General features: G+C 42.1%; 1 protein-coding gene across 3 annotated transcripts in view; it reads right to left on the bottom strand.

Annotated features, from left to right (window-relative positions):
• The window catches only part of si:ch211-26b3.4 (connector enhancer of kinase suppressor of ras 2), a 64,364-nt gene extending 45,520 nt beyond the window's left edge, over positions 1-18,844 (bottom strand). For all 3 annotated transcript variants that reach the window (XM_040015591.1, XM_040015592.1, XM_040015593.1), the window contains exons 1-2: positions 16,955-18,844; positions 3,734-3,897 (exon numbers count right to left, since the gene is read on the bottom strand). In XM_040015591.1, coding sequence (XP_039871525.1) covers positions 3,734-3,897; positions 16,955-17,018 — 228 coding nt within the window. In that variant the 5' untranslated portion in view covers positions 17,019-18,844. The remainder of the gene's footprint in view (positions 1-3,733; positions 3,898-16,954) is intronic.
• Between the last annotated feature and the right edge of the window lie 1,970 nt (positions 18,845-20,814).

The raw sequence follows: 20,814 nt of genomic DNA, 5'->3' as shown, positions 1-20,814 counted from the left end.
CCAGACGGCCTAATGAATTTAGCCGTTCAGACAAAAAAATTTACAGGAGCTAAGGTTTGATTTGTTGCTTAAAGCTGTTTGTGGAAGTCTTTCCTCTGAGTTTATGAAGTACCTGTAGCACCAGACAGCACCAGGATCCTCCCACAGGTGTCTCCAAATGAAGAGAGGTAATTACACACACTTACTCATGTAATTAAATAGCTTTAATTATTAAAGCTACAAAATTAGAGAGAGTTAGGTCAGAACCTAAAGGCTAATTATACTATGCACTTTTTAACTTTTTAGACAGGTGAGTTGTCACGCAGATAGCCAGAGTGCATCGCTGTCCTTGGGATAAATCCTGAGCTAATATCACACCTATATAAGGCTGATGGTTAAGATCTGATGGATGTTTTTTTTACAGGATACAAAGGGCAAACGTTAGGTAGTGCAGGATAAAGCACATGCAGGGTGGTACTTAGGTAGCATCTAAGTAGCACCCCTGTATAGTCCTGAGACCAGTTTTCCAGTGCTTTTCTCGTGTACGTTTATTTGAAGTGGAAAAAACTTCCACAGGAGACCGATGAGAAAAGATACAAACAAAAATTTATTCCACAGCTTGTAAATCTTCTTACAGGAGTAATCAGGTCTAAGTTATCCTCAACAACAAACATACTACGGTAGAAAAACCGTGTGGCTCCCTCCCGGGATTTTAACTACAAACCAAGCCTTTAAGGCACACGTATACACAGTTTTACTTAACCAAGCCAACACGAATGCAAGAAAATAATTTTAGTTCAATTATAACCGTAAATTTACTTATTAAATTATTAATTACACAAAACAAGTTTAACAACAACTATAAATACTGAAGTATATGAGCTATATTAACCTGGCTCCCACAACCCTGTTCACATAAATGGCCACCTTAGCTACTTAGGTAGCCTGAGTAGCCTGACTGTTAAAGTCAATTTAATTAATCAGTTAAAGCAGAACACATAATGTATACTGCAGTACCACCCTCACTATTAAATAGTGAGGGTGGTACTGCAGTACAACAAACTTGGTTTTTTTTGTATTTTTTTCCTGTAACTTTAATGGCACCAATATCTTTGTCTTTCATGTTAGGAAGGAGCAGTAATTTTGTTTTTTAAGTTATTTCCAAGCACAGCTTGCTGAAAATTCACTACCCACATATTCTACTTAGTATACACGCTGGGGGCAAAATTTGATTGCACAGGCATAAAAGAAGGAACTTTTCTACAATTACAGCAAGACTGAAAGCTCAGTCAGTTCTTGAAACCTGCATTGATCAAGATCAACAGACAGACCAGAGAGGGATCCCAGCTGAACCATGGGAGCCAACTTCATCTCTTCTTTATGACCAGACATTTCATTTCCTTTTATCGTCCAAATATTCAGCATCTACATGAACCACAGAGCTGTGGCGCTCAAGTTTTTCCTCACTAAATATGTTTGTTTTAAAGATTTGGATTTATTGGGTTTAATATGGGTTTATTTATTCTTTTTTATTAGCCAAAATAATTGGAATCATAACGACGTCCCTGCAAGAGAGACTGGGCAAGGAATGAGCAGTGGCATGATCAGACAAGCTGTACACCTGCCAACAGATTAGCCAGATTTTCTAAACATACCAAAAAATGTTGGTACTAATCCCTCTGAACATAAAAAAAACTGTGTGTGCACAATGCAGCCTGTTTGTAGTCTTAGCATTACAATTGTCAGTTTGGATAATATTTCTGTGCTGTTTTTAAGTACACTATAAAAACGGGTAAATGTGGGCTATATTTAAACATGCCTGACTGTGTGTGCTTTCCCATCAGACGCTGACCCATTCATCGGTCTCACTAATTATCAGTGCAACTGATCGGAATGACGCCAAACAAATAAAAAGTAAAAGTACTCACAGCGGTAGCTTCAGTGGCTCATTTTGTCTGATACTCAGAATTTATGTCCGTGAACAATTTCCGGACATATGGTGATCGCTACTGCTGGACTCTCATTCCCATACTGGAACATTTGAATGAGAAGAGGTGCTGATTAGCACACACACACACACACGACCATGTATGCACACACACACACACACACACACACACACTGACACACACATTCAAACAGCCCCAACTAATCCACCCATGTGTGCATGGGAGATAAGGTGCATCCTGCATACTCTTTCTACATTCTCTCTCTCTCTCCCACTCCCTCTCACCCTCGCTTTCTCGCTCTGGGAGAGTAGCACCTAATTCTCCCTAATTCTCTAATCCCGGGCAGGGCCGCTGCACATACAGTCAGCAATGACCGAGGAAGTACACACAAAGCGAGGCCTGAATGATTTTCTTTTTTTTTTCAGTCATTTCTTAAGCCAATATCAATAACTGGTGGAGGAAAATAAACAATAAACAACATATATACCTTTGAACCTGTTAGTATTTCTGTGAGTTATAAAAGAAGAAAACTCATAGTCACATCTTAAAGTAACTGGGAAAAAGGAGCAAATATCTTCTTGTAAAACCTATTTACACATAATGTACTTTTTAAAAATCAGCTTCAACACTAGAACCAGCTATGGTTTAAAACCTTTAACAGGATACAATAACTTTATCCTAACAAAAAACAGCAGTTTACTTGATATCTCATATATCTAGATAATGTATTATTTTATATATCTAAACAAAACCAGAAGAAACTATAATACATTGTGGTATCCAAACAGGTGCAGTAGTTCATAGTGCTCCCTGACTTTGTCAAATCCATCTACATGTCGTTACAGGAGGGTTGTTGACATGGTGGCTAATCAATGAACCCGATACCTTTAAATGAGTTGATTTTAACAGATTTTCCATATGTTTTATGCACTAGACAATGATTGTTCTTTGGTGAAATGTTCACCTGTCATATATGATATACACATACATACACTCACCAGTCACCTTATTAGGTACACCAGACTGAAACCACTTCTGCCTGCAGAACTGCCTTAACTCCGAGGCACAAATTCAACAAGGTGCTGGAGACATTCCTCAGAGATTTTGGTCAATATTAACATGACAGCATCACACAGTTGGTTCAGATTAGTTGGCTTCACATCCATAAAGTCAAACTCCCATTCCACCACATCCCAAAGATGCTCTACCAGATTGAGATCTGCTGACTTTAGAGGCCAATTGAGTGCCGTGAACTCACTGACATGTTCAAGAAACCAGCTTGAGATGATCTGAGCTTTGTGACATGACAAAGCAGCCATCACTGTGGTCACACTGTGGACGCTGTGGTCACAAAGGGATGCACATGGGATGGCTCAGTTGGTGCTAAGGAAATATTCCCCACACTGTCTGTGTAGGTTCTCCGTCATCCCAGTAATGGTAGTCTAAGGAGCTTGGAAAGAAAGCGCCTGGACTTTTTACAGTTTAATCAAGAAACTTAGAGAAGTCCAGTGGCTTTCTTTCCCATCTCCTTGGATATTCCCCACACCATTACACCACCGCCAGCCTGAACCTTTGATACAAGGCAGGACGGAGCCATGCTTTCATCTTTATATGTAGATGTTTTCCTTAAAGAGCAGTTGAACGCGTGTGCCTGAAAAAATGACTAATGAGTGTATTTTTAAGCTTATTTTATCTCAGCACTAACTATAACTAACTAATAGCTATAAAAGAAGATAACAAGCAAATCTAGGAGCTTGTTGACCATCACTCCATCCAGTACTGTGCATTTAAAATCATAGGCTGACCAGGGCGCAGAGGAGGTCCACGGCTTCCAGGATGAGCTCCTGGTGTCCTATCCTGGTGACACCCAGCTCCTCCAGCTCCTGATGGGTGATGTGAAGCAGCTGCTCTCCTCCCATCTGCTCCCGCTCGAAACTCTTGATGTACTGCTGGAGACAGTCATCCAGACCTAAGGAGAGTGGAGACAGACACAGATTAGGATGTGTTGATGTATCTGTCGTCTATCACTTTGCGCAGCTGTATATAGAAAAATATTTATATTGGCTTCAATCAGTGATTTAGAAGGCTTTCTGCTCCGAGACAAAGACGGAAAACACGATTAGGAAATATTGTCCCAGACATGACTGACTGACACAAGAATGAGCTCCTTTCCCGAGACCGAATCCTGGCTTACTTTGATGCAACACTGTAGTCAGGCATAAAAACATGCAAATTGTGCCTGCCAAATAGAAAGTAAAGATAAACAGCAGCCTCAAGCCAGGAGCTCTGACTGATCTATGAGCAACTTACTGACAGCTAGAAAACACATCTGTTGGTACACCTTTTCTGTACGGGATGATAAGCTTGATGAGGAAAAAAAAGTCTTTTCTCACCACTGCTTTTAACATTCAAGAGGCAATAAAAGAGATTTTAGAGCGAAAAGAATCTATTTCACACATATTTTGCATAATTAAAGAGCCATTCGAAAGAAAACGAGGAAGATGCGAGCAATAAATCGACGTATGACTTGCTGCTGTTACGCTGCGGCTGCTTGCTTTGCACAGAGCCAATCAGCTGCACATAGGCGTGGTGGATACAATTGATCGGTAAGAGCCTCTGGCTTTGATTCAAATATAGTCAGCAAAAAAGGCGCATCTCCCCACAGACCTAATGAACGAGCCCGCTCCAAAACGAGCAAACACAGAGCAAAAAAGTTGCACAAGAGTAAGCAAATCCATGCGCACACACATGCACAGAACCACAGTTAAACACATGAGGTACACTCACTCCCCCTACGAGCATGGACTTCAAACACAATGCAATTACAGCTAGTGTTGCTCTTCAGGGTCTTGACACCTCTGTAGATGCCCGTTGTTAAAGCCTAGCAGAGCTGTGAGGAAAACACTGATGCCCGAGGGATGCAAAGCTTAGGAGCAGACAGTGCAGTAGCACCTCAACAAAGTCACCACACATGCGTATATAGAGTACACACACTCGAGCGAGATATCTCTTGGTCTTCGTGTGCCATGGGAGATACCAGAACGGGGGGGGGAAAGCCTGCTGTTGCTCTGAGTGACATGCAGACAAAGTGTTGTTACATATAGCACAGCAGAGCCATTTCAAAAGCAACACATCAGTGACACCGGTAGCAACACAAGTGGAAACTGTTTAATAGAATAAGTTCCCCGTGGAAAAGCCCTAATGGCCCACATGTAAGCATGTGTTTCACAGGTAATGATACAGTGTTGCAACGTGGAAGGCTTGTGTGATAACTTAGTCTGCACATGAATTAGGTGCGTATGAGGACTTGTTTTCATATAGGCAATATTAGTATATATCAATACCGTTATTCAAGTACTATATTATAATTATTATGTTTCACACAATACAAAATTGAGGTACTGGTGCTTCTACCAGTTGTGTATTCCTGTTTTAAACAATTCATGCTTTCAAATTCAACCGAACAACTACTACTGTTATAACTTATTATTTTTCTCATTTTATATATACGAACTTATTGGAAGTTACCCGTTTACTTTTTAATGCACAGGTACAATGCATAATCTGTACTTTTTTCTAAATATTCTATTTAAACGTCTTCCAGTAGCCTGCTCTGTCTGCACACTACAACCTGGGTTTGCCACTTTTATCTGTACTTTAATCTTAATAACTGTACAGTACTCTGTTTTTGTAACTATTGTCCATCATGTAAATATTTTTTTCTGTAAAAATTGTGTGTGTTTGTTTTCGGTGTCCTGTTCTGTTTGTATATGTGCTTTTCTTTTGCTGCTGTTACAACCAAATTTCCTCTAGTGGGACAATTAAAGGATTATTCTATTCTAAATAAAAAAATATTTATGGCTTTTTAGAAAAAAATCTTAAGAAATTATAACATTAAATGCAAAACATTTGATACACCTTTAAGATATAAGACATGGCCAGGTTAGACATATTAGATGGTGTGTAAACTGTTTTGAACTATTTCTCTCCATTTTGCTAGGAATATAGGAGATTAAAATAATTAAAATACAGGATATGTAAGGTAAAAAAAACAAACAAAAAACTCCAGTTTGTATGAGTCAATATTTGATTTGACAACCTTTACTCTTCATCACAGCCTGAACTCTCCCAGGCAAACTTTCTTGTCATTTCTTTAAGTCGTCTTCAGGAATAGTTCTCCAGGCTTCTTGAAGAACATTCAAAGCTTTTCTTTGGCTGTTGGCTGTGTTCTGTTCTGTTCTCTATAAAGATGATCCCACACTGCTTCAATAATGCTGAGGTCAGAGCTCTGGGCTGGTGAGTCCATGATTGATAGTGTCATGGATTGGTGTGTTTTTCTTTCCAGTAATGCTTTTACTGCATCGTTAGTGTGTTTGGGGTCATTGCCGTGCTGAAAAGTGAAGCTGTTGCCAGTGAGATTCATTCATTCATTCATTTCTGCACTCATAATTTCATCAATTCTGACAAGATCTCCAACACCACTGACTGAAATGCATCCCAAACCATGACAGAGCCTCCATCCTGTTTTTTATAGATGGCTTCAAACACTCACTGTCATGCCTCTACCTTGACCATACATACATGATGATTTGAACCAAAGATTTTATATTTGGATTCATCGATATATCAGACCTGTTGCCACTTATTTTCAGTGGTGTTCTTGTGTAATCTGGCATGCCTCAGCCTGTTTCTCCCTCCTCCTCCACAGAGACCATTTCTGATCAGTACAACAGTAAATGGAACAACTGAAGGGCCAGATGCATCTTTTGGTCCTCCGTCAGGTCTTCACTGGATTTTTTCTTGTTTCTTAAGAACGTGCACGAATTTCAGATACTGTTCAACTGATGCACATTTTTTTTTGGCCTGCTGCTTTTTCGACTTCTCCACTTCCCTGAAATTTTTTTTCACACTGCACAAAAATATGCCAAACATGACAAGTTTTAGTTCTTTGGGAATCACGGTGTTGGTGCAAAAATACTATTTCCTGCGTTTGGCAGTTTTTAAAGATTCAGCTAAAGAAATTGTATGTCTTTGCATTACAGTTTAACACTTTGCTAAGTTGTCTGCTGTGTTTAGATGCAGTGCTGGTTTGCCCTTTGAGTTGTTTCTTTTTATCCTCGAATGATTCATTGGTCACTGTTATGTGGCTTAACAAACAAACTGAAAAAACATCCCTCTGAAAATGGTCAGATATAAGAACTGGAGTTTAAATGAGTGAAAAAGCAGCCAATGCCTAAAGAAAAACCTTGAAAAGAGCTTCAGAACAGCTGGAGAACTATTACTAAAGGCCACTTTAAAAATTACAAGAAACTCCATTTGTTTTACAAGACTGCTCTTGTTGACAAATGCTTGAGTAAGGCCAAGTGCAGTGCTATATTCTAGTATTATATTCAAATTAGCTTGTTTTTCTTTGAATACACCCTGTTCATTGCTGTTGTAAGACAGTCTGGTACAGTCTCATAAATCATCACCAGAGCTGGCAGAGACACGCACAAGTGGACTCGCTCTGCAGTCTCCTTTAGCCGGCCGCCAGCTTTAGAAGTAGAGAACATGGAGATAAAGCAGAAAGACAGCCTGCAGCTAATAAATAGGGTTCCTGAATATTTTACTCCTGACCCTCACTGTGAGAGGCGAGGGAAGAAAAAACTGTGCTGGCTATCTCACAGATGGAAGTCTTTATGTCCACAAGAAAGGTGAGCCTTCCTCTCCAACTAATACCTCTCTTTTTCTGCCACTCCCTCCGTGCCCTTGTCCTTCCCCATTTCTCCTTCCGGCGCAAGGGAAACACATTTTAATAGGGACCACGTGATGCAATCGGGCCCCTTTATAGCTTATTCCATCACGACGCGAATGAGATTTCTGGTGACAGTGTAATATCTTCATTGCACATTTAAGATCGTTTGAGGGTGGAAGAAAGAGTTTTAGGCACTTAAGATTATCTCTGTCCGGGATTACACGAAGAAGGAGAAGACACCGAGACAGCCTAAATCCACACAAGACGCTTGGACACTCTCCCTGCCAAGTATCCCAAAAAACTCTCAACCTAATGGAATAATTGCATAAATCAATTTTTGATTATATTTGTTTTTTTTATTCTGGACTAATTGATAAATAAAAAATATTAAAGCCAACTCATTGTGCTTGAAGTGCATAAGGATTATAATCACAGTACTGTAAATTATACGGAGATGTGATGAATGAAGAATCAGAGGTCCAGGCTAACTAAGAGCGCCTCCTGGGGAAAACCACCTACTATACCATAGCTATAGTATTTCCCACCTCTGCAACACACACACATTTAGATGCAAAGAGATTATGCACACACATTGTAAGGGGATTTTTTTTTTCAAATATATGCACTTACACACGCTCGCACTCGCATATGCATTAAAACGCACGCATACATCCACAGAGTGACACACAGCTGCTAGCCAATCAGATGATCCAGAATGCCTTCCCCCCCCTAGAGGACAAACAGCTGATCCGGGTTCATCTGCTGAGTTCATGTGCCAGCTGGAAATAGCACATGGCGCACAAACGCTGCCACAAACCAGCGCTATAAGAGACGAGCTTTCTCAGCACCATAACCTCACCAGATCGTTAATGATATTAAAATGTTGTATACTCAGATGACACAACTGCGCCACAGCGAGTGTGTGAGATGCAGTCACTGCATCCTCAGACAGTTTGCAGTGTTCAGAAAATATGAAAACTGACCTCACTCTCCTGTGCAGGACAAACAAGTCCAACCGAAATACACAAAAAGCAATTTTGAATGTGAAATGTCTTTCATAGTCATAAGCTTGTTCTCGTACCCTCTGGGAAATATTCTAAGGAATAAGATGTTTTATCATAGCTTATTTGTAATTATTCTCCAGTGGGCTCAGGCCACTCAGTGTCTTTCCAGTAACTGTTGTTTATTTGCCCGACACAGTTCAGGAACTGTAGTTGCTGAGTCTCAGCATCGCTCGTAACGTCTCTGATTTCTGCACCTCAGATGACATCTGGTAACAGAAATGTGTCAACTGTCAACAGTGTGACTTCTCAGACAGTTTTGATCGATAGTATTTTTTTTCTTTTCAAATCAAGGCTACTGCCTGCAGCCTGACATAAAATGACATCCCGAGTATTCACAACAGCATAAATTCTCCCGTGAAAGGTTGTGAACTAGAGTCTGAGCAGCGCTTTTCACTTCTGGATGATCAGACTTAGAAGGTTTTTTTTTTAAATGAATTATTACTGAACTACAAGAGGAGACAGGACAGGAAATATTGGTAGTATTACAGTAGTTTTGCATGTATGCTAATCATGTATATTACTAGTACTGGACTCTTTGTAACCATTAAAACCCTGAGGTGTGGCATTCTTCAGAGCAGAAAATCAGCACCTCTATGGCGTCTTTTATTTAATCCACTGCTCTCTGTCATGGTCTTGCTAAAATTTTTATCCACTTTTCAGCACAAATTTCTGATTGCTGTCAGTTCCAGCAGGGTTTTCTTGGATATGTTGCCTGGATTAAAGCCCCCGACAACATTTCAGCAGGATTCTATTGTCCCCTTTGACTCTTTATCATTTAATAGCGTCCATTTGTTGTTTTTGAGCCATTCTTTGGTGGATTTGTCCATGTTTTTAAAACTGTTATCCTAAAAAATCCTGCCAAACACATCTACTGTTAAAGAGGCCAACCATCTTTGATTTGCCTTTACAAAGCACATACAGATGCCTGCTCTTTGCCTGTTTGTTCACAACAATATGCAAAATATGGGTTTGGTTCCTGACCCAACTGCTAACCTTCACATTGACACAGGAGTCAGGAGAGCAAGCTGCACATCCTGTGGTGAAATTTGCATTAAAAGGGTCGCTCCTTGGCCGCTCCCAAATTCGCAGTTGCTTCAAACGACTTTCCTTAAAGTGTAATTATTTCAAATACTTCCGATATTTTTTAAAATCCTTTCCCAGACTCATAAGCATCCACAGGTTTTTCTCCAAAGACTTTTTAATTCTTGGCATGATGACGCGGCACAGACATCAATAGCAAAGAGAAGACCAAACCCAAGATCTCAGGGCTAATTAAGACAGGTTCCAGCGGTCACTCAAAATGCTAATTTTCTGTTATGTTTGAGTATATTACCATTATCAGCAGACACTGCTTCAAAAGGTGTCTGCTTGTCTGCTTGTGTAAATATTTTTCTCTGTACTTGTTTTTTTTTATGCTGTGTTGCCTACAAGGCCATTTTCTCTCTTCTCTCTTTTAGACGTGCAGTACTCAAAACATTCAGCTGGAAGAGAATATGCAGTCCGACAGGGAGAGATATAGATTTTAGTAATATGACTGTAGGTTCTGAATAGTAGATCTTTTAATTTTTTTAATTTTTATTCTTAAAATTACTGTGAGATTAACTGATTGACACATTTGTCTATTGTTTTTAAAATGTGAATGTAGCAAGCGCAGTTATGTTTTTATAACCTCAAGTCAAAGGCCCTGTGTTGTTTGTGTGTTAAATAGATCCCTATAGGAAACACTAAGGCAGGGGTGGGCAACTCCAGGCCTCGAGGGCCGCTGTCCCTGCAGGTTTTAGATGTGTTTTTGAACCAACACAGCTGATTTAAATGGCTAAATTAGCTCCTCAACATGTCCTGAAGTTCTCCAGAGGCCTGGTAACGAACTAATCATGTGATTCAGGTGTGTTGACTGAAGGTGAGATCTAAAACCTGCAGGACACCGGCCCTCAGGGCCTGGAATTGCCCACCCCTGCACTAAGGGATCCCTTGATCCTGATCATCCCTGAATCCCAGAGTGCTAAGCCTTGAGCAAGCATCTCATGTTGACAGCTTCATCCACATTTCATGCGGTTCCCTCCAATCTTTTCCTCTTTCCTGGGCAAAATAAACCCCTCCCGTTCAGAAACACAAGGGTTGCCAGGCAACCAAAGGGAGAGATAGGCCTCCGAGCAGAAGTGAGCGATCAGCAGTTGCTTCCCCTCAAGACCTTGCACTGATACTAAGCTAAGGATCGCGTACACACATTAAGCACACAAATACTAACACTGTAGCCTGTACATGCCTTCCACTATGGCTGAAAGCTTGTTGAAGAGTTCTTGTTCTTAGAGTTGAGTTTGCCTCAAATTGGAAAAAAAACCAACAACTTGCGGAAAACAGGCTCCACTGCCTGGCTGTTAATGTCAGCTGAAATCAGTCAAACCTTCGTCCTTCTTTGAGACAATGTTTGGGTCAGTTTGTGGCCTGGGCTAAGAGTGGTGACAAGCACCAAAGACTCCTGTCCTGTTGCCTTACTCTCCAACTGTGAGATCCGAGCCGGAGTAAGTGCATCGGCGAGCGCAAGGAAAAGACACAGCTCTCACTAAAAATATTCCTACTGTGAAATATTCATCACATCATGCCAGAATATTCTTATGACTGTGGCATTTTAGCTCCCCTGTACACTTCAAGTGCACCACGGCATTTTCTCTGAGATCCAGCTTGCGGGGAGGTGCCAAGAGGCAATCTCACAGAACAGGGTCAACCAGAAAACTGCGAGGAGTTCATGGGCAGAGCTTTACTCTGAGGATCTGACCTACCTGAGAGAATGTGAAGTGACTACAGTAAGGCTGGAATAGAAAGACTGATAATATGTTAACATAAGCTTTAGTTTTACCTCACGAGCCCCAGCTGTCTCTGTTCTAACCCATTTGATCCAGTTGTTGCTGTAACTGGAGATGAAGAAGAGCTACAAACTTGCACATCTTTCGAAACACGTTTACATTTGAGCTGCAACTTTACATCAAATCTGGATTAATTTATGTCTGCAAAGGACATCGGGGTGCTTGGGGGAGGCAATCACAGCAGGTAATAATTTTGAGCTGATTAAAAAGGTGTATGTTAAAAATCTAACTCTACACGGCCACACAGTTAGCAGCGAGAGCAGGGGAACGAGCCATTTAGCTGCTACCAAGAAGCTGGTGGAGAACAAAACAGAGCTAAAATAAGAGTCGCTGTTTGACATTTATTTTAGTGCCCGGATACTTTCTAACTTTATGATTATAGACTCCAATCCAGTCCACCAGACAGCTTTAGAAGATGTGAATTAGAGATAGAACTTTTAACTGTATTTTAACAGGTTTTACAGCTTTTCCTACAGATAAAGACCTCCACCTCTATTCCCAGTCATACTACACCAAAGTACAAGGATATTTTCTCTCAGTTAATGAAAACTTTATATTCAAAATTTACCATTACGGGACAGTCTGAGCAATAAACTACCAGAGCATTTCCTGTAACTGTACAAGTTTATGTACTTTCATTGGTGTAGCCAACTTCACATCAAAGTGGGCTGCATATGGCACATGATGTGAAATGAGTTTGACATCTCTGCTCTAGCCTGTTACATTACAACAGCATCCCGGCTGGCTTTCTAAATTATTGGATTCAAGCATTTATATTCCAATGAGTCTGTGATTGCCAAAGAAACCTACAACTTTATACTGTAAAAACTGTAACTGCGGTTAAGATTTTTTACCTCACAGGCATTAACACCAGTCAAATGGTTTTTGCACAAAGAATGAACAAAACTGAATGTACTTTCACAGCAAGCTGTTAGTGTGCACCATAAAGGATTTTATAGTGCACATTTGCTGGCTTAATTAGATATTTCAAGTGATCCCGTTTGTATATTATAAGACCTCATCTGAAGTCTTTGGCCCTGGATTGAAAAACTTCATTTGATCCTAACATGTTTGGCCGTAAAACGGCAGCCCCGGAACAACAGGTGCAAAAACAATCCAGTAACGGACACACACACACAGGCCCCTCTGTCCGAGCAGCCGGATAGACCGGGTGCTTTGATATGATGCCCACTGCATCCCCTATTCTACACCCCGCTCTGAAACCGCCTCTCCCTTTCGCCATCATGCCCAGCATTCCCTTTTCACGCACCCTCATTTCCTCCCCCATCTTAGGCTCCTCAGCCTTTCTTTTATTTCGCTTTGGGCCTCCCGATCTCTGAATTCATGTCCCCGCGGTCTCTTCTCTCTATCTGTCTCGAGGCAATGAAGCAGGCGGAGGGGAAACATGTGAATATGCGGCATGGGTCTACACGAGTCTGGATGTGCGTTGGGCATCTGCGTGTGCGTGTTGCTGCTTCCCCATCTTATGACATGTGCCGTGGCTCCCAACATGATCAGATCTGGTTTCCATGACTACGGATGCCCCACTTTAAAGCTGCTGCTCCAGAGTTTTTGTATCTATGCTCTTGTCAGCGTGCGCGCATATCTATCTATCCTATCCTATGCTTCGCAGCATCGGTGCCCATACGTGACGCTTGCACCTCAGCATTTCTTTTGTGAATAATAGAGGACACGAGGAGTTTTCGCGTGCCCCCCCCCCCCATAATAAGGCACACTCTTCAATCTTTAATGCAGCTGAAACTACGACAAGCACACAGTCAGAGCCGGGGGGAAGTGTTCTGCAACACAGACTTCCTTACCATACCAGCGGGAGACGCAATCAGAAGGCACAGTATGGAATGATGCTAAACATGGTCCTTAACACTCCAGGAGACTTAATCTACCACATAACATTGAGAGGAGCTCTTTAATAAGATCACACTACTACACATTAGTGAGCTGGAATCTTCCCTCCATCTGAACACAGACTACAGTCTATAGTCATCCACAGCAACCTCGCGCTGAATCAAATGTGACACCCCACCATTTACATCGAGATCGTTCCAATACATTAGCGCACGCGGAGAGGTAAGAGGGATTACTGCAGGAAAAGTGAGCTGCCTTATTCATTCATTTTCCTGTCAATGTATGCATCAGCAAGCTGCCGATACCGTGTGGCTGAAAGAGGACTCAGAAACAAGCCCAGATTGGAGCGCGCCACGCTTAACGCATCCACTGCGTCTGCACACACCCTTGGAGATGCATCATGCGCTCACACGCGCACATACATAGAGGAAAGTCCTCCGGTGTGGGTGTTTAAAATCAAAACAAATGCTGATGAGTCATCTTTCTGTGAGGCTCGCCAGTGTTCTGCCGCTGGAGTAGTCCTTCTACAGCAGCGGGAGATACAGTATGGTCTGCTATAGCTGTGTCAGGTTTTCTGGCTGGGGCTGCAGAATATCGTGTTTCCGTTCATATAAAAGGAAAGGGCTGTGGAGGAAAAGAAGAAGAAGCCGTCCCACACAGAAGAGCAGAGCTTGTGTGGTTGTTGTTGTGCTGGTAAGGGATGGATTCACAAAAATGTAGACGGGTATCCGCTGATTGATGCCCAAATCATCACCCACGCTCACGGATCACTTAAATGGCTCATTTTGTTCCAAGAGCTACAGCTTCTGGCTGCTTTTTGCTCACTCACACAGCTGACAAAATATTCGAAGTCATGGATATTATTCTTTTTTTTCTTTTTTTTTTTTACTGACTTTTCTTTCAATAGTTTTCAGACTTTTGCACGATTCTTGCACTGGTTCATAACATGTTTGAATGTGTTTGTTATTTCTCTCTTTCATCAAATGACAGTAAACACATTTTACAGGCACAGCATTTACACCATGAAAAAGGGAGATAATTTTGGCTTCTTCATGCGGGGAAAATATCAGTTTATCTTAATGTTTGTTGTCGGCACCCACGTGTTTGCTAAGTGTTTGCAAAAGCAAGGGGGGGGGGGGGGTTGCTGAAGTACTTCTTCTTAAGAGAAGGTCTCAGAGTCACTGCTCTGCTAAAATGGTACAAGAGTACTTAGATCGGCGTGAGAGAGACGGGGCGCTCCCCAGCAAAGAGGCCAAATTGGAACCTACATAAACGGACAGATTACCACTAGCTTTTCACATTTTACTTTGTTCACGCGAAAATAAGATGCCTTCCACTGGTCTGTTATAAATCCCTGCAGGGGGAAAAAAACAAGGGGGAAGGAGCTTCACAAGAACAGGGATGACACTGTGAGATGCTGGCAAACATCTATGAAAACGAGCCTCCGAGCGGCCGGCTTCATGTGAAAGAGGCCGGGATGTGGCTTGTTTTATGTGACCAAGATGAAACAGTTCTCCTTCAAAGGGTTGGATGCAAATGTGGACATATTTCTTTGCTTGTCCTTCACTGAACATAAAGTTGTTGTTTTTTGTTTTTTTTATAAACAGTGCTTTAAGACGTCTAGGATTTGCATGTAACAAAACGTGAAAAATCGTGAAGCATGATCATTTGTACTCATTATCCAGCAGGTGGGTTTGAATCGTGGCACTTAGTTTCTTTCCTCGTTTTTTTCTTTTCCACACTGAGAGTTTTTAAACTGCAGTGGGATGCGATGGCTTAATGACGATCACAACATGACAGTGGAAATTAGACCCACCAGCTCAACAGTTATGTTCTGTTTTTCAGGTTTTTTTTCTTGCTGATCAAATGGAACCTGGGCTACATGTGGAGAGAGGGTTTGTTTACACTGGAGAAACTGCAAATAACTTTCACAAGGTGGACATCACTTTTTTGTTGGCACTGGCTCTGTAAAAGGGGGTAAAAGCTCTGATCACTTGCTTCTCGACATCTTGTGAGCAAATGTTTCTTTTTATTTTGTGTTCTGTTTCTGTTCTCCAAGTTGCGATATCTATTCACGATTTGGCCTGCCCCATGTAATCTCACATAAAACAAACAAACAAACAAAAAAAACATTAAAAGAAATCCGCTCAGCCTCTCTTAATATGCAGTGCCGAATGAGCACTCCACGGATCAGAGCATGAAGCTGGAGCTCCACTGGATGAGGCCGAGGAGAGAGAGAGAGAGGTAGAGGGGAGCATAAAAACCTGGAACAACGTCGTAATCACTTTAATGTAACGCATCCCAAAATAATCCCTCTCCGCGTACTCAGATGGTGTGTCGGCTATACCTTGACTCTCCAACCCAAGAGATCACCGCTTGGCCGTCACACGAGGAAAGTAGTGGTCCCAAAAAGCCACACAGGGACTTGGGGATCGAGCACATCTCTACATTAAATACCGAACCTGGCCACTGCATATATAATTCAAACACACACTCGCAAAGTATCTGTTACACTCCTGTAACAGTCTGAGTCATCAAACAAGGAGCGATTAAGTCATCCTCTTAAGTAAGGGGTTGCGGACACCCTCCCTTTCCATTTCTATTGTCTGTCAATAGGCCTACCACAGTTTCTCTCACAGCTTCTGTAGATGACCATGTGTGTGAGAACACCACCTACCACCGCCACCAAACACACACACACACACACACACACACACACACACACACACACACACACACACACACACACACACACACACGCACGATTAGGGATTACTCATTCATACTGTCGCTTTGAAGGGACTTAACTCGTGCCAGCAAAGCGAGCAGCAGGGGGGAAAAAGCAAAAAAAAAAAAAAAAAAAGCGAGTGTGATCGCTGCGTTTGCCTTATATGGCAGGCGGCATTGCGCTGTCCACGGTGCTGAAACGGGCTGGCGTGAGCTACTGGAGGGGGCGGGGGGTGGGGGTGCATGCAGCTAACTACATTAATCACACACGCACGGTTGGCACGCGCACACATGCACGGCGAGAGGTGACATGGGTTTGATAAGGGCATGTGCCAGTGAGCGGAGATGACATATCTTCAGCATTCATTGATGAGAGAGATGCCGCCGCCGCTGCCATATATGGCTGGGCTTGCAGGAGATGCGCTCTCAAGCAAGCCAGATGACAGAAGCCTGAAGTCCCCGCTTCTTAATGGGGGAGGGGGGGGGGGGAATCCATGCTCGAACGCATTTCGGTCCACTTTAGTGACTTTAATCAGTCTCCGAGTGGTCTGGCGCAGGGTACAGGTTTGGACAAGGAGAACACACATGCACAGAGCGTGGCCCTCTGCTACTCATCACCACCACCATCATCATCATCATCCTCATCATCATTATCGTTATCGTCGGTCTAACCACAAGCAGCATGAAAACGTTAGAGCATGGTGCAACAGGGAGAAAAAAAGAAAGAGAAAAGGGGGATGGGGGTGATGGTGGTGGGGTATCCAACATTACCTTTCATCCAGTCCAGCACCTGCTTTGGTGTCCATTTACTTATAGGTTCCATAACCAAAGCCATGGTGTCACAGTCTATCCGAGATGAACGGCGCACAGCTCAATGCGGGCGACATAAAACGACTTGTCAGTCACATCTGGAAACACGGAGCGGAGTGGCTAAATCTGAGGGGAAACCAGACGTGGTCGGGTTTATTCTCTCCATCGGAGCATGGCCGCCTGCAGAAAACGGTGAACTGGATGCGGTGGTGCAATCCACACGCGCACACACGGACACGCACACACACGCTTTTCTCCTCTTCTCTCTTCGCTTCTCCCTCTCCCTCCCTCCTCTCGTTCCCTCGCTCTCTCACTCTCTCGCTCTCTTTCTCGTGCCTTCCCGCCAGCCAGCAGCCCCGCGCTCTGTGAGAAGTGGATTCGGTGGGCGCACAGGGGATGGAGCGACCCCTCCCCTCCCTTCCTTCTCCTCTCCTCTTTTTTCCCCCTCCAGCCCGCCTCGCTGCAGCATCACTAGGGCCACCACTCATAATACAGACCAGGGAATGGTGCAACGCACACCATATAGGGAGGATCTCTCTCGGTCTCCCTCCCTCCTTGCCTTACATACACATGTACATATACACAATGTGGGAGGGGTGTCTGGGGGTTGGGGTAATGCAAACAGTAAATAAACAGCAGACTATGTAGCAGCAACACCCTGATAAATAATATATGAAATGCAGTAGGTTCTACTGAATACAAGAGACGGTATAAGTAGGGCACTTGTGGAAATTTTCAGAAATGATCATTAATTATGTTTTTTTTTTCTTCCCAGCAAAGAAAGAATTCGGCAGCGCTGCTTTGCAATACCACGTCTGCGCGTCAGCAGCTCGTGCCGCATCACATGGCAAGCAGGTGTAAGATTTTTCTTCTTCTCCTCCTCCTTTTTTTTAAAGTTCAGTCTGTGAGGAAATCAGCATCAACTTTGTCAGGCGTTGCTGCTCGCTGTGTGGACCCTAGCTGGGAGGAACAGCGCCCCCTGCTGCGTACCTGGGAACCAGGTGACGTCATGGATTACAGCAGCGCCCGCTTCCACACACATCCACACCACCAACTTCCACTCACGATAGATACCGTTTCAGGTCATTGTTTAGGAATGAGAGACATCTTTATTGAGAGAATAAATTAATTAATTCGGCAGAATTAAAAAAATTAGCAACAGTACAAAGTGCTTACGTGACCCTTCTTAGTGGCAGTTTATATTAATAATGACTCTAGAAGTCATCTAAATTAAAACGAGATTCAATTATTGTTTTATAATATTTGCAATTGACAGGCAAGTCTTTGTTTCATTGTCATAGATTCAAAGTAAAACAAACATCAAATATCAGTTTCTCATACAGAAAAATCTCTATTATAGAGGTATCTTACAATAAAAGCACCTTGAGGTGACTGCTGCTGTGATTCATTTATGTCCAAAAATGGTAATTGAATAGAAATCAGCACCTATTTTGTTTATAGCACCGAGTCTCCGTGTTGATTGTTAGTGTTACCTATAAAGTCCTTGGCTGTAACAGGTACTGAAAATCAGCTACGTTGTGGACCTTGCTGAGAGTGCATCCAAACTTATGTTAGATGAGGTGCTTAAACTTTATTACTATAAACAGTAATTCAGTTCACATATATATGTTTTGTATCTTCATTATCATAACAAATTCATATAATGAAAACATATGTGCATATTTAAACCATCTTAAAGTTTTATAAGTGTAGATTTTACATCTCCAAAAGCAAATTCTAATATTCAGCGAAACGTATAATAACTAATGAAGACCTTAGCCAGAACTCTAAACACATCTGCAATCAAACAAAGTGTGCGTGGGGGGGTTGTTGTGTTATTTTTTTGCAGCCTGTAGTGAAACAGTTCCTCCTTGTGCAGTGCTGTAGAGGGCAGTTTAAGTAAGAGATATCCAGGTGAAGAGAAAACGAGGCATTCCCCACCCAAACTTTCCACTGCTTCCATGTCTGTGACCTCCTCCTTCCAGCAGTCCTGTGAACAAAGTCAATGGTGGGCGGGACTACGGTGCTCAGTTTTCAGCCTGTTCCGAACGTGACAGCGATGATCTCGAGCTCCCATTGGCTCCTGTCTGCAAATACGTCACAATCATGATTAGAATTGATGATCGGACGTTCTGATTTCATTGTCTAGCAAAGGGGACTGGTGAAGAAATCTGCTGAATTTGAGCGTTCGTCTGATTTTAACATCAAAAATGGTATGTAGGGACGTGATTTTTCCTTTTTGCTTCAGGGTACCCCAGAACGCTTTGTAGCCTGGTATCCGCTCGAAGCCAGGGTCAGTGAGAATGATCCTGCCGCGGTCGGGAAATCACAGATTTGAAGGAAAAGTTTAGCTGCAGCTATCCATTGGGAGAGCTATGCTAATGCTAGCTACCGTTGGCTGGCTCAGACATGGCCGCTCGGGCCTGCAAGCTAACGTAGGCTGTCTGTGTTGCCATTGTGACAAAGCGGTTCTTACCCGGTCAGTTTACTGTGCGGGTTTTCGACCGTAAAGTTATGGCACGAGCCTCCCGTGCGGTAAATCCGCGCCGGAGTCCGCCGTTTCCTGACGTGCCCACAATTTGTTTGCTAATTCTCTCCTTAATGTTTCCATATTGACTGTAGCCATGCGCAGTCAGCCTTTCAAAATAAACCTGCCGCCTGCTTATTGGTCGCACAACATTCCCGTATGTGACTTTTGTTTCAAACAAAACATTTCCCAGCTCTGCTTTAAAACTTGTTCGCCTTTGTTTTCCCAGCTCTGTGAAAGTCCGCGTGGGTTTTTTTTTACGCTAATTTGGCTACCGCTGTTTTCTTCCTCACGACTCCGTCCTAACGCAGGACAGCACTGCTACGAAACTTGCACACATTTAAAAGTCTCACATTTAACTCAGCCATGTTAATAAATCAGTTTGTAACAAATGGACAAGGTTACCTGTGTGCCACTTCATTACTCATGACGGTGTGTACAATTAAATTGAAGGCTGAATGGCTCTAACAATTACCAGGAGTTTCAACATGACCATTTGTTTTGTTTTTGCCAAAAGTCAGGCATAACGTTATCATTTATAAGTATGTAATTATGACTTTTGGATTTATTAAAATACTCTTAGTGGTTTTCATTTGATCAAACAAGTACTTGTTTTGATTAGTATTTTGAGTATTTTAACTGCACTAAAATTACGCAGCTGCTCAAATGACTGAGTACTGTTATGCTATTATAGTACTGGACTATTATAACTTTTATGCCCTGTGCCCTCTTTCCTTTGCATTCTGCTTTCAAGGAGCCAGACTGTCTTTTAATTTTGCAGTTATCCGAGAAATAGTTCTGCAAGATTTTCAATGTTTTTCTTTTGAAATTGTTTATTTTTTTCACTCTTTTCCAATCCAGTTGGTGCACCTGAGCATTTTCAGAGAGATGCTGTTTTTGTTTGTTTGTTTGTTTGTTTAAACCACTTGACTATGACTCATTCAAGCATAAAAAAGGCTCTTAACTCAATGGATGAACCGGTTTCATATCTACACATAACAATTTAGCAAAGAACTGTTTTTAAATTGTTAAAATGTTATTTGTTACTAGCAGTCTGTTGCAGAATCACATAATTTGTTGTCATTTCTTTAATTTAATTCACAAAAAAATCCCAAACATAACAGAGTTTGACAGGTGATTGTTAACGAGAGGTTAGTTGACAACTTGGCATATCTTGGTGTGGTGTGCAGTGTATCCAAAAAACAAAAACAAATGTGAGGAAATTGGACAAGTAGAAGTTGAAAAAAATGATGAAAAAGCCTAATACAGGACCTGTGAAATGCATCTGACCTTC

The sequence above is a fragment of the Simochromis diagramma genome, unplaced genomic scaffold (assembly GCF_900408965.1).
Source record: "Simochromis diagramma unplaced genomic scaffold, fSimDia1.1 OVJJ01000685.1, whole genome shotgun sequence".
NCBI classification, from domain to species: domain Eukaryota; kingdom Metazoa; phylum Chordata; class Actinopteri; order Cichliformes; family Cichlidae; genus Simochromis; species Simochromis diagramma.
This window is presented reverse-complemented; position numbering and strand designations above follow the sequence as displayed.